The 12,445-nt window shown below is 45.9% G+C and overlaps 1 protein-coding gene across 2 annotated transcripts; it reads left to right on the top strand.

Moving 5' to 3' along the window:
• The first annotated feature begins 288 nt into the window (after positions 1–288).
• UQCRH (ubiquinol-cytochrome c reductase hinge protein) lies at positions 289–12,145 on the top strand. Of its 2 annotated transcripts, XM_045371688.1 has the most exons (5): positions 289–440; positions 3,704–3,730; positions 4,509–4,656; positions 4,767–4,928; positions 11,921–12,145. In XM_045371688.1, the coding sequence occupies exons 3-5, from the start codon at positions 4,594–4,596 to the stop codon at positions 11,951–11,953; spliced, it is 258 nt and encodes an 85-aa protein (XP_045227623.1). In that variant the 5' UTR covers positions 289–440; positions 3,704–3,730; positions 4,509–4,593; the 3' UTR covers positions 11,954–12,145. The 2 variants fall into 2 exon arrangements, with proteins under 2 accessions (XP_045227623.1, XP_005543544.3); XM_005543487.3 differs by lacking the exon at positions 4,509–4,656.
• Positions 12,146–12,445: the final 300 nt, after the last annotated feature.

Genomic DNA, 12,445 nt, shown 5'->3' with positions numbered 1-12,445 from the left:
AGCAGTTAGGACGGCTCCATAATCGATATGGGGAAGAATGTGAATTATGCTAAAGGAATTTCGAATAAATTAGCATACTTTCCAAGTCTCTTAGGAGCTACTATTTTAGATGAACTCCTAGATCAATTATACTTGGGTCTGGTGGGACTAAGGGGATGTTTCTTAGCAAAGTCTCCTCAGGTGCAAACATCAGCTACCCCTAGCCCCTGCCTGTGGCCGGTAGTACATGCCAATCTGAGCATGTGTTCGCGACCACGATGAGTATGCCGCACTTCCGGCCAGATCGCCGGATTTCCGCTGAGTGACCCTTACAAGTCCTTCTTGATCCTGAAGTGGATTAGGTGCCGCTGTTGCTGCTCTTGTTGAATCTAGAACCGTAGCCAGACATGGGACTGGAGGACGAGCGAAAGATGCTTACCGAGTCCGGAGATCCTGAGAAGGTAAGGCAAGGCGATCCACTCGACCCTCTTCTCTGTCTTGAAGCCCAAGACCTAGCCCGCCAAAACACGCACGGGGCCCTCTTAGCCCCCAGTTTACCCTCTAGGATTTGCAGGGTCGGGAGCTCTAGTTCCCTCGACCTTTCCCCAGAATTCGTCCGGTGACTTTGGACAGATAGATGACTAGTTTTTCTCTGGGCCTCGGCTTCTCCATTCTGTGAATGTAGTGAAGGTTTGAGAGCGAAAATGTTTTGTGGACTAAAGTCTTGTAAAAATATGACCTATGTTTGCAGTCAGTCAGATGTTCTGAAACCCGCGTTTCACAGGTTTGGGGAGCAAACAAACCACCTTGCCCCAGCTCAGGTTAGGAATCCCTACCATATCTATTGGGGAGGTTCGGAAGACCTGGCCTTGTGATTTCCTTTTCTTTGAGGAAGGTGTGTGTCTTTGGGGACAGTGAAGAAATGTACGATGTTATTCTGTGATGGAAGAGGGAGCTCTTTCCTAGGGAAAGAGTGCTGCTATGATAAGTATTTATTGACTGCTTGCTATTCCAAGTGCTTTACATGCACTAATTAATTTCTTTTTTCTTTTTTCTTTTTTTGAGATGGAGTCTCGCTTTGTCGCCCAGGCTGGAGTGCAGTGGCGCGATCTCGGCTCGCTGCAACCTCCGCCTCCCTGGTTCAGGCGATTCTCCTGCCTCAGCCTCCCAAGTAGCTGGGTAGCTGGGACTACAGGTGCCCAGCATCACGCCCAGCTAATTTTTGTGTTTTTAGTAGAGACGGGGGTTTCACCATGTTGGCCAGGCTGGTCTCGAGCTCCTGACCTCGTGAACCGCCCACCTCGGCCTTCCAAAGTCCTGGAATTACAGGCGTGAGCCACCGCGCCCGGCCCTAATTCATTTCATCTACACATTATTCCTATGAAGTAAGTGTTAGGTACTATTAGTGCCATTTTTACAGATGAGGAAACAAGCGTAGAGGTTAAATATCTTTTCTAAGGTCACACAGCTAACATATTGGTGCAGCCAGGAACTGCAGCCAAGCAGCGCGGTTCTAGAACCGGGACTCTTACCCATTATGCGACACAGCCGCTAGTTGTTTCTAATCTCATTTCTGCCTGTTCTCTGGTCACTTCGGGGCAGCCGTTTTGGGCTGTGGGTTCAGAATAATTGGAGACTTATTTATCCCTTAATTTTTCTCGTCTTATTATTTCTAAAAAGAAATAGAGCCTGAGGCCGGGCGCAGTGGCTCACGCCTGTAATCCCAGCACTTTGGGAGGACAGCCGAGGCAGGCGCGTTGCGTGAGTTCAGGAGTTGGACCAGCCTGGGCAACGTGGTCAAACCCCGTCTCTACAAAAAATACAAAAATTAGCCGGGCATGGTGGTGAACGCCTGTGGTCTCAACTGCTCAGGAGTTTGAGCCCAGGAAGTCCAGGCTGCAGTGAGCCGTGATTGTGTCACTGCACTCCAGTCAGGCAACCCAGGTGAGACCCTGTCTCAAAAAAAAGGAAAGAAAAGAAAGAAAGAAATGGAGCCTGCCTCAGAGAGGCAGAAAGGTCAGCAGGATCCACCGCTGCAGTAGATGAGAAAAGAAAGTAAATAAGCAGTCAGTTTTAAGCTAGGGTATTCTGGCCGGGCGCGGTGGCTCAGGCCTGTAATCCAGCACTTTGGGAGGCCAAGGCAGGCGGATCACGAGATCAGGAGATCCAGACCATCCTGGCTAACACGGTGAAACCCCGTCTCTACTAAAAATACAAAAAATTAGCCGGGCGTGGTGGCGGGTGCCTGTAGTCCCAGCTACTTGGGAGGCTGAGGCAGGAGAATGGCGTGAACCAGAGAGGCAGAGCTTGCAATGAGCCGAGATTGTGCCACTGCAGCCTGGGTGACAGAGCAAGACTCTTTCTCAAAAAATAATAATAATAATAAAATAAACTAGGGTATTCTATGAGGAACCCATAATTCTTTTTTTTTTTTTTCATAGTCTAGAAAACAATGGGTTTTCCTCCTAACTTGGTTTGGGATGTAAGGACTAAATTTAGCTATTTGTAGCAATACTGGGACAAATATTTTAGATTGTGTAGGCCCCATGTGAACATCTGGCAGCTTGAATCTGTATCAGAAGATGTCTAATTACTGTTTATTATCTCTAAACTGGGATTACTTCCTTAAGGGACTGTTGTGATTAATTAAATCATATTAGATATGAAGGCGCTTTGTAAACTGGAGAGTATTAAGCACACTTAGGTTCTTGTTAATGAAAGTGAGATGGTGTCTCTGTCTTGAAATGAACCTGGGATTCCTTTTAACCAAGTATGGTAAGGTGACAGACCTGCAGTCAACTGCCTTTGAAAGAAGAGTTTATTATTACTTAAAGTTCCCGAAAGAGGGATCTACCACACAAAAAAATGCAGGGCTGTATGGGGAAGTGTCCGAGCTAGTCAGGAGGCAGAAGGTGTGAGGGGAAGGAAGCATGGCTCAGCACCTTGGTTTCTATGGGAAGGAATTGGTGGGCAGGGTAGGTACACTTGCTCAAATTTAGGATTGGATGGTTTGAATAATTTCGTTGGGCTCTGGCTTATAGGGCTGGTTCCTAGTTGTCCTATATTTGTCCCTGGGGTGATTTAGAGAAGGGGAAACAGGAGCTTAGTGTATGAAACTTAGATAAAGGAGGCAGGGCCAGGCCGAGTGGCTAATGCCTATAATCCCACCACTTTGGGAGGCCGAGGTAGGAGGATTGATTGAGCCCAAGAGTTTGAGAGCAGCCTAGGCAACATAATGAGACCCTGTCTCTACTAAAAAAAAATGTTTAAGTTAGCCGGGCATGTGGTGTGTGCTGATAGTCCTAACTACTTAGAAGGCTGAGGCAGGAGGATCACTTGACCCCAGGAGTTTGTGGCTGCAGTGAGCTATGATGGCGCCACTGCGCTACAGCCTGGGTGACAGAGCAAGACCCTGTCTCTTAAACAAAACAAAACAAAAGATAAAGGAGGCAGTTGGCTACAAGCGCTTTGGATAGTTAGGTTGCATATGAAAGGTATGCTCGCAGGCAAGTTTGCTGTCTAAAAATTAGCTAGCCCTGGAAGAGCAGGATTAGCTCCAGGATTAGCAAGGCCTCTAAAATGTAAAAACATCATAGAACACAGAAAACAAAATAACATCATTAATAGCAGTGTCAATGTCTGTCTTCAGTAATTACATCAGTATGATCAGGAATAAATATGTCATAAAATTGCTGCTAACATTAATTTTGTTTTCCTTTTGTAGGAGGAAGAGGAAGAGGAGGAATTAGTGGTAAGAACTGTCTCAGGTTTGGAAACATCTCAGTAAAAGCAGGGTTTGAGCCTCATGAAACTCTAAGGGCATTTTAAGGAGTCTTTACTTGATACCTTGTAGATAATGGGGGTGGAATAAGCTTTGATACTTCCCGTGCATTGGAGTGTTTGGGGTGTGAGCCTTGGAAGCTAAGTCTGTTCTGGCTTCTTCAGTTGTGGTCAGGGAGCAGACGGCATCTTGAGGGCCTGGCACTCAATCATCTGCTATTTGTGGTTTAATAAAGAACTTTGGGCCAGGCATCGTGGCTCATGCCTGTAATCCCAGCACTTTGGGAGGCCGAGGCAGGCGGATTGCCTGAGGTCGGGAGTTCAAGACCAAACCTGAACAATGTGGAGAAACCCCGTCTCTACTAAAAATACAAAATTAGCTGGGCGTGGTGGCACATGCCTGTAATCCCAGCTACTCGAGAGGCTGAGGCAGGAGAATTGCTTGAACCCAGGAGGCGAAGGTTGCGGTGAGCCGAGATCGTGCCATTGCACTCCAGCCTGGGCAACAAAAGCGAAATTCCATCTTAAAAAAAAAAAAAAGAACTCTGAGGGAACCTTTGTTAGATAGTCCTTCTCTATGTTAGCATTGCCTTTCTAGCTGGGCAGCTGGGGTGCATAGGCCTGGTTCTCAGACAAGGGGATTTGATATTTCAGATGTGACATATTCCAAAATGCCGTGTTAACAAGTAAGGCCTCCTATAGATCTATTTCAAGTTTGGCCAGGTTTCCTTTACCACCTTGTTTTTCAGATAGGACTGAGGCTTTCAGTGCATACTGGCAACCTTGGAAGGCAGGAATGTGAAACTTTTCCCTACTACTTAGCATCAGAATTGAATGGGAGACCGCATTCTGCCATTTCTGGCGGCAGTGTGGCTCTGCCAGCTGGCCTTCTGCACGGTAATTCAGAGGCAGCACCTTGGTTTGGTGGTTGTGTTAATCAAAGCATATGTGTTTGGTGGGTCTCCGCTAAAAATCCCCATTTTGTTGTTTTTCTATTTCTACATCAGGATCCCCTAACAACAGTGAGAGAGCAATGCGAGCAGTTGGAGAAATGTGTAAAGGCCCGGGAGCGGCTAGAGCTCTGTGATAAGCGTGTATCCTCTCGATCACGTACAGAAGAGGATTGCACGGAGGAGCTCTTAGACTTCTTGCATGCAAGGGACCATTGCGTAAGTCCGTCTGAAGTCAGGAAGGGGAAAGGTTGCAATGGTCAGGGAAAACTTGGTGCTGACAATCTTTCCATGCTAGGGCAAGGCCCTTCAGTGAGTATTTACTCTGGGCCCAATATATGTGATGTACAGTGCTGAGCATTTTATGTAAATAACCTCTTTTATTTTTTTGAGACAGGGTCTCACTATGTTGCCCAGGCTGAAGTACAGTGGCATGATCATAACTCAGTGCCAACCTTGAACTCCTGGGCCTAAGTCATCCTGCCTTGGCCTCCCAAGTAGCTGGGACTATAGGTGCATGCCATCATGAGAGGCTAATTTTTTATTTTTTAATTTTTTCTAGTGATGGGGCCTTGTTATGTTGCCCAGGCTGGTCTCAAACTCCTGGGCTCAAGTAATCCTCCCATTTTGGCCCTCCAAAGTGCTGGGATTATAGGCATGAGCCATTGTGCCTGGCCTGTAAATAATCTTGCCTAATCCTTACTACTTCCACTGGAGATAGGTATCATTATCCCATTTCACAGATAGAAACTGAGGCTCAGAGAAAAAAAATAAACATCCCAACATGCACTGCTAAACAGTGGGGAAGCTGGATTTTGTACTCTTCAATAACAGACTGTTCTTTAAAAATAATTTGTATTGGCCAGGCACAGTGGCTTACCCCTGTAATCCCAGCACTTTGGGAGGCCGAGGCGGGTGGATCACGAAGTCAGGAGATCGAGACCATCCTGTGAATGGTGAAACCCCGTCTCTACTTAAAATACAAAAAATTGGCCGGGCGCGGTGGCTCAAGCCTGTAATTCCAGCACTTTGGGAGGCCGAGACGGGCGGATCACAAGGTCAGGAGATCGAGACCATCCTGGCTAACACGGTGAAACCCCGTCTCTACTAAAAAACACACAAAAAAAAAACTAGCCGGGCGAGGTGGCGGGCGCCTGTAGTCCCAGCTACTCGGAAGGCTGAGGCAGGAGAATGGCGGGAACCCGGGAGGCGGAGCTTGCAGTGAGCTGAGATCCGGCCACTGCACTACAGCCTGGGCGACAGAGCGAGACTCCGTCTCAAAAAAAAAAAAAAAAATACAAAAAATTAGCCAGGCGTGGTGGCAGGCGCCTGTAGTCCCAGCTACTTGGGAGGCTGAGGTGGGAGAATGGCGTGAACCTGGGAGGTGGAGCTTGCAGTGAGCCGAGGTTGTACCAAAAAAAAATAATAATAATTTGTATCCTCAAATGTGTCTAATATATAGTAGTTGGTCCAAAAGGTTGCTTTTTTTTTTTTTTTTTTTGGAGGCGCAGTCTGGCTCTGCTGCCCAGGCTGGAGTGCAGTGGCACGACCTCGGCTCACTGCAAGCTCCACCTCCTGGGTTCACACCATTCTGTTGCCTTAGCCTCCCAAGTAGCTGCGACCACAGGTGCCCGCCACCATGCCCAGCTAATTTTTTTTTTTTTTTGTATTTTTAGTAGAGACGGGGTTTCACGGCGTTAGCCAGGATGGTCTCAATCTCCCGATCCCATGATCCACAGCACCCAGCCTTTCTTTTTTTTTTTGAGATAAGGTCTTGCTCTGTCACCCAGGCTGGAGTGCAGTGGCATGATCATAGCTCAATACAGCCACTACCTCCTGGTTCAAGCAATTATTCTGCCTTAGCCCCCGAGTTGCCAGGACTATAGGCACATGCTACCATGCCTTGGTAATTTTTTTTTTTTTTTTTTTAATTTGAGACTGATTCTCACTTTGTCGCCCAGGCTGGAGTGCAGTGGTGCAGTCTCAGCTGACTGCAACCTCTACCTCCCAGGTTCAAGTGATTCTCCTGCTTCAGCCTCACGAGTAACTGGGATTAAAGATGCATGCCACCACACACAGCTAATTTTTTGTTTGTTTGTTTGTCTGTATTTTTAGTAGAGACAGGGTTTCACCATGTTGGCCAGGCTGGTCTCGAACTCCTGACCCCCAGTGATCCACCTGCCTCAGCCTCCCAAAGTGCTGAGGTTACAGGCGTGAGCCACTGCACCTGGCCCATGCCTGGGTAATTTTTGTACTTTTTGTAGCGATGGAGTTTTGCTGTATTGCCCAGGTTGGTCTAGAACTCCTGGGTTCACATGTGCCACTCATCTCAGCTTCCCAAAGTGTTGGGATTACAGGTGTGAGATACCACACCTGGCCTCAAGGGGTTGTTTTTTAAAAGTACACTTATCAGGCAGGGCATGGTGGCTGACGCTTATGATCCTAGCACTTTTGGAAGGCCAAGGCAGGAGGATCCCTTGACCCCAGGAGTTCAAGACTAGCCTGGGCAACATAGGGGAATCCTGTCTCTATTTTTAAAAAATCAAAAGTAATAAAAGTAAACTTCTGCTTGACTCTTACATATAACACAGTAAGGTATTTTACATAAATTATACGTAAGCAAAGTTTGATATGGTTGCTTCTATTAAAACTAATTGGATGGCCCATAAACATATGAAAAGATATTCAACATCATTAGCCATCAGGGATACTACCATAACACTTTATACCCACTGCCCACTAGGATGGCTATAATAAAAAAGATAACGAGTGTTGAAGAGGATGTGGAAAAGTTGGAAACCTCATATGCTGTCAGTAAAGGTGTAAATTGGTACAGCCACTGTGGAAAACATCTGGCACTTCTTCAAAAGGCTAAGCATACAGTTAATGTATGACACAGCAATTCCACTTGAAGATATATACCCAAGAGAAATGAAAACATATGTTCACATAAACACCTGTACACAAATGTTCATAGAAGCATTGTTTATACGACCCAAAAAGTGGAAACACCATAAATGTCCGTCAGCTAGGCCGGGCACGGTGGCTCATGCCTGTAATCCCAGAACTTTGGGAGCTCAAGGCAGGTGGATCACCTGAGCCCATGAGTTTGAGACCAGCCTGGGCAACATGGTAAAACCCTGTCTCTACAAAAAATATATATATAAAAAGATAACCGGGCATGCTGGCTCACACCTGTAGTCCTAGCGACTTGGGAGGCTGAGGTGGGAGGATCACCTGAGCCTGGGGAAGTCAAGGCTTCAGTGAGCCATGATCACGCCACTGCATTCCAGCCTGGGTGACAGAATGAGACCCTGTCTCAAAAAAAAAAAAAAATCAAGTTCTTTTCTCAAAAAATTAAACATAGAATTATGTACTATATGATCTAGCAATTTCACTTCTAGGTATATACCCAGTAGTATTGAGAGTAGGCTTAAACAGATATTTCCATATTCATATTCACAATAGCCAAAAGGTAGAAACAACCCAAGTGTCCCTCCATGGATGAAAAGGTTTTTTAAAAATGTGCTCTGTATATACAATGGGATATTATGCAACCTTAAAATAGAAGGGGGCCTGGCGCGGTGGCTCATGCTTGTAATCCCAACACCTTGGGAGCCCGAGGCAGATCATGAGGTCAGGAGATCAAGACCATCCTGGCTAACACGGTAAAACCCTGTCTCTACTAAAAATACAAAAAATTTAGCCAGGCGTAGTGGCAGATGCCTGTAGTCCTAGCTACTTGGGAGGCTGAGGTAGGAGAATGGTGTGAACCCGGGAGGCAGAGCTTGCATTGAGCCGAGATCGTGCCACTGCACTCCAGCCTAGGTGACAAAGCGAGACTCCGTCTCAAAAAAAAAAGAAGGGGCTGGGCACAGCAGCTCACGCCTGTAATCCCAGCACTTTGGGAGGCCGAGGCAGGTGGATCACCTGCTGTCAGGAGTTCAAGACCAGCCTGGATAACATGGCGAAATCCTGTCTCTACTAAAAAATATAAAAATTAGCTGGGTGTGGTGGTGGGCACCTGTAATCCCAGCTGCTCAGGAGGCTGAGGCAGGAGAATTGCTTGAACCTAGGAGGCGGAGGTTGTAGTGAGCTGAGATCGCGCCATTACACTCCAGCCTGGGTGACAGAGCAAAACTCTGTCTCAAAAAAAAAAAAAAAAGCAAACAAAAAAAAAACAAAACTGGGGTAGGATTTCTTGATTCCTAGATTTTCACCAAAATTTAGGTTTGTTAAGAATTTAAGGTAATATGCAATTCTGTATATAAAATATGCCAAAAGATGGTGCTCTTATTAAATTTTTTCTTTTGGCCAATTTGGGTGTTATTTAAAGAGAAATTTAAAATAAGAAACCGGGCCAGGTGCAATGGTTCACACATGTAATCCCAGTAGTTTGGGAGGCCAAGGCGGAGGATCAGTTGAGCACAGGACTTTGAGACCAGTCTGGGCAACATAGGGAGGGCCCATCTCTTAAAAAAAAAAAAAAAAAAAAAAATGAGCAGGGCGTGGTGGCACACGTCTGTGGACCCAGTTACTCATGAGGCTGAGGTGAGAGGATTGCTTGAGCCTGGGAGGTTGAGGCTGCAGTGAGCTATGATTGTATCACTATACTCCAGTTTGGGCAACAAACCTTGTCTCAAAAAAGAAAAAAGAAACCATTAAGTAGGGGAAAGAGATATAAAGAAAGACACAGGCCGGGCACAGTGACTCTCATCTTTAATCCCAACACTTTGGGAGGCCAAGACAGTAGATCACCTGAGGTCAGGAGTTCAAGACCAGCCTGACCAATATGATGAAACCTCGTCTCTACTAAAAATACAAAAATTAGCCAGGCGTGGTGGCACGTGCCTGTAATCCCAGCTACTCGGGAGGCTGAAACAGGAGAATTGCTTGAACCCAGAAGGCGGAGGCTGCAGTGAGCCAAAGTTGCGCCATTGCACACCACCCTGGGCAACAAGAGCAAAATGCAAAAAAAAGTCTCAAAAAAAAAAGACGGGAAACTCTGACACATGCTGCAACATTGATGAACCTTGGAGACATTATACTAAGAGTCAGGGAGGACAAACATTGTATCGTTCCACTTCTGTGAGGTACCTAGAATAGTAGTCACATTCATAGAGACAGAAAGTAGAATGGTAGTAATCAGGAGCTGAGGGGAGAAAGGAAGTGGAGAGTTACTGTTTAATGGATATAGTTTTGATTTAGTAAGATGAAAAAGTTCCCAAGTTTGGAAGTTCTAGAGATTGTAGGAGACTGTATGGTTGTAGAAAAATGGGAATGCACTTAACTGCCACAGAAATGTACAGTTAAAAATGATTAAAGTGGGGCCGTGTACAGTGGCTCACACCTGCAATCCCCACACTTTGGGAGGCCAAGGCAGGCACATCACTTGAGGTCAGGAGTTTGAGACCACCTGGGACAACATGGTGAAACCTTGTGTCTACTAAAAATACAGAAATTTAGCTGAGTGGTGGCACACGCCTGTAATGCCAGCTACTCAGGAGTCTGAGGCAGGAGAATCGCTTGAACCTGGGAGGCAGAGGTTGCAGTGAGCCAAGATTGTACCACTGCACTCCAGCCTGGGGGACAGAGCAAGACTCTGCCTCAAAAAAAAAAAAAAAAAAAAAGATTAAAGTAGAAAAAGGAAAAAATTACTAAAGTGGTAAATTTTATGTTATGTGTATTTTACCACCATTTTTAACGAAAGAAATTAAGTACTGAATGTGCTACAATATGGATAAACTTTGCAAACATGCTAAATGCTAAGGGAAAAAAGCCAGTCACAAAGTGAAAAATAACATATGATACGATTTATATGAAATGTTCAAAATAAGGCCGGGCGCGGTGGCTCAAGGCTGTAATCCCAGCACTTTGGGAGGCCGAGACGGGCGGATCACAAGGTCAGGAGATCGAGACCATCCTGGCTAACACGGCGAAACCCCGTCTCTACTAAAAACACAAAAACATTAGCCGGGCGAGGTGGCGGCGCCTGTGGTCCCAGCTACTCGGGAGGCTGAGGCAGGAGAATGGTGGGAACCCGGGAGGCGGAGCTTGCAGTGAGCTGAGATCTGGCCACTGCACTCCAGCCTGGGCGACAGAGCGAGACTCCGTCTCAAAAAAAAAAAAAAAAAAAAAAAATGTTCAAAATAAGCAAGTCATGATCTGTTCCCTTAATTAATATCCCCTCCTATTGATTTTCCCCCTACCACTGTGTGGTCATTCTAAAAACATTTACATATATTTATGAGCCAAGCACTGGTTTAGGATCTGGGAGTAAGATAGACAATAGTTCCTTCATTCACTGAGTTTATGAGCCAGCATAGGAAACAGAAGTAGAACAAGTGCTAAACTTTGGTAAGTCTCAGGTATAACTTTCTCAGGGTACTATTAACTGAACCCCTCCACCCCGCCCCGCCTCCCATTTATTTTCCTCCTAGCATTTCCCATTATCAGAGGTTACCTTATTTATGTGTTCATTTTAACTCATTACCCTGTAAGTTTCTTAAGTGGCCGGGCGCGGTGGCTCAAGCCTGTAATCCCAGCACTTTGGGAGGCCGAGTCGGGCGGATCACAAGGTCAGGAGATCGAGACCATCCTGGCTAACACGGCGAAACCCCGTCTCTACTAAAAACACAAAAAATTAGCCGGGCGAGGTGGCGGCGCCTGTGGTCCCAGCTACTCGGGAGGCTGAGGCAGGAGAATGGCGGGAACCTGGGAGGCAGAGCTTGCAGTGAGCTGAGATCTGGCCACTGCACTCCAGCCTGGGCGACAGAGCGAGACTCCGTCTCAAAAAAAAAAAAAAGTTTCTTAAGTGACAGATGTGTCTTGTTACAGTTATAACTCACTCAGCACTTAGAACACTACCTGGCATATAGAAGATGTCCTGTGAATATGTGTTGAATTAATATGTAATGTTAATATCACTGATGAGGAGGTACAGGTTTCTGTGGCAAAATAGGGACAGATTTGTGTGTGGATAGGGGCTTGTTGAGAGAAGGCTTGCAGGAAATGACATGTATAAGATCTAAATTCTAAAGGAAGAATAAAAGATGAAACAAGTAGGGCGTTCACTAGGACTCAAGTGCTGCGTGCATATGTGAGAAGGGGAGTTGTGAGAAGAGAGGCAGTAGTTTCAGGTCTTGAAGGACCTTGTAAGCCATGACATTAAAGCTGCCAATTGATTACCTCCTTTTCTTTCCCCTATCTAGGTGGCCCACAAACTCTTTAACAACTTGAAATAAATGTGTGGACTTATTCACCCCAGCCTTCATCTTCTGGGCATCAGAATATTTCCTTATGGTTTTGGATATACCATTTGTTTCTTATTTGTGTAACTGTAAGTTCACATGAACCTCATGGATTTTGGCTTAGGCTGGTAGCTTCTATGTAATTCGCAGTGATTCCATCTTAATAAAAGTTCTGTGATCTGCAAACCTGCCCCCTGTCCTTTTTTTATAAATTGAGAATTTTTTTTTTTTAATTTGAAATTTTCTTTTATTTTTGAGGAGGTGGGGAGCAGCAAGGGGGACAGGGTCTTACTTTGTTGGCCAGGCTGGAATGCAGTGGTGCGAATAGCTCATTGCAGCCTCCACCTCCTGGGCTCAAGTGATCCTCCCACCTCGGCCATCAAGTAGCTAGGACTATAGCATGCATCACCACTCCCAGCTAATTTAAAAAATATTTTGTAGGCCGGGCGCGGTGGCTCAAGCCTGTAATCCCAGCACTTTGGGAGG

Source organism: Macaca fascicularis, chromosome 1, assembly GCF_037993035.2.
Source record: "Macaca fascicularis isolate 582-1 chromosome 1, T2T-MFA8v1.1".
Lineage (NCBI taxonomy): Eukaryota > Metazoa > Chordata > Mammalia > Primates > Cercopithecidae > Macaca > Macaca fascicularis.
This window is presented reverse-complemented; position numbering and strand designations above follow the sequence as displayed.

What these genes read in the sequence shown, in the direction of transcription:
- UQCRH (XM_005543487.3), top strand. Translation starts at nt 387, where the DNA reads ATGGGACTGGAGGACGAGCGAAAGATGCTTACCGAGTCCGGAGATCCT. An exon ending in AGGAAGAGGAGGAATTAGTG is followed by an intron (nt 3,731 to 4,766) that starts GTAAGAACTGTC and finishes TTTCTACATCAG; the next exon opens with GATCCCCTAACAACAGTGAG. An exon ending in TGCATGCAAGGGACCATTGC is followed by an intron (nt 4,929 to 11,920) that starts GTAAGTCCGTCT and finishes TCCCCTATCTAG; the next exon opens with GTGGCCCACAAACTCTTTAA.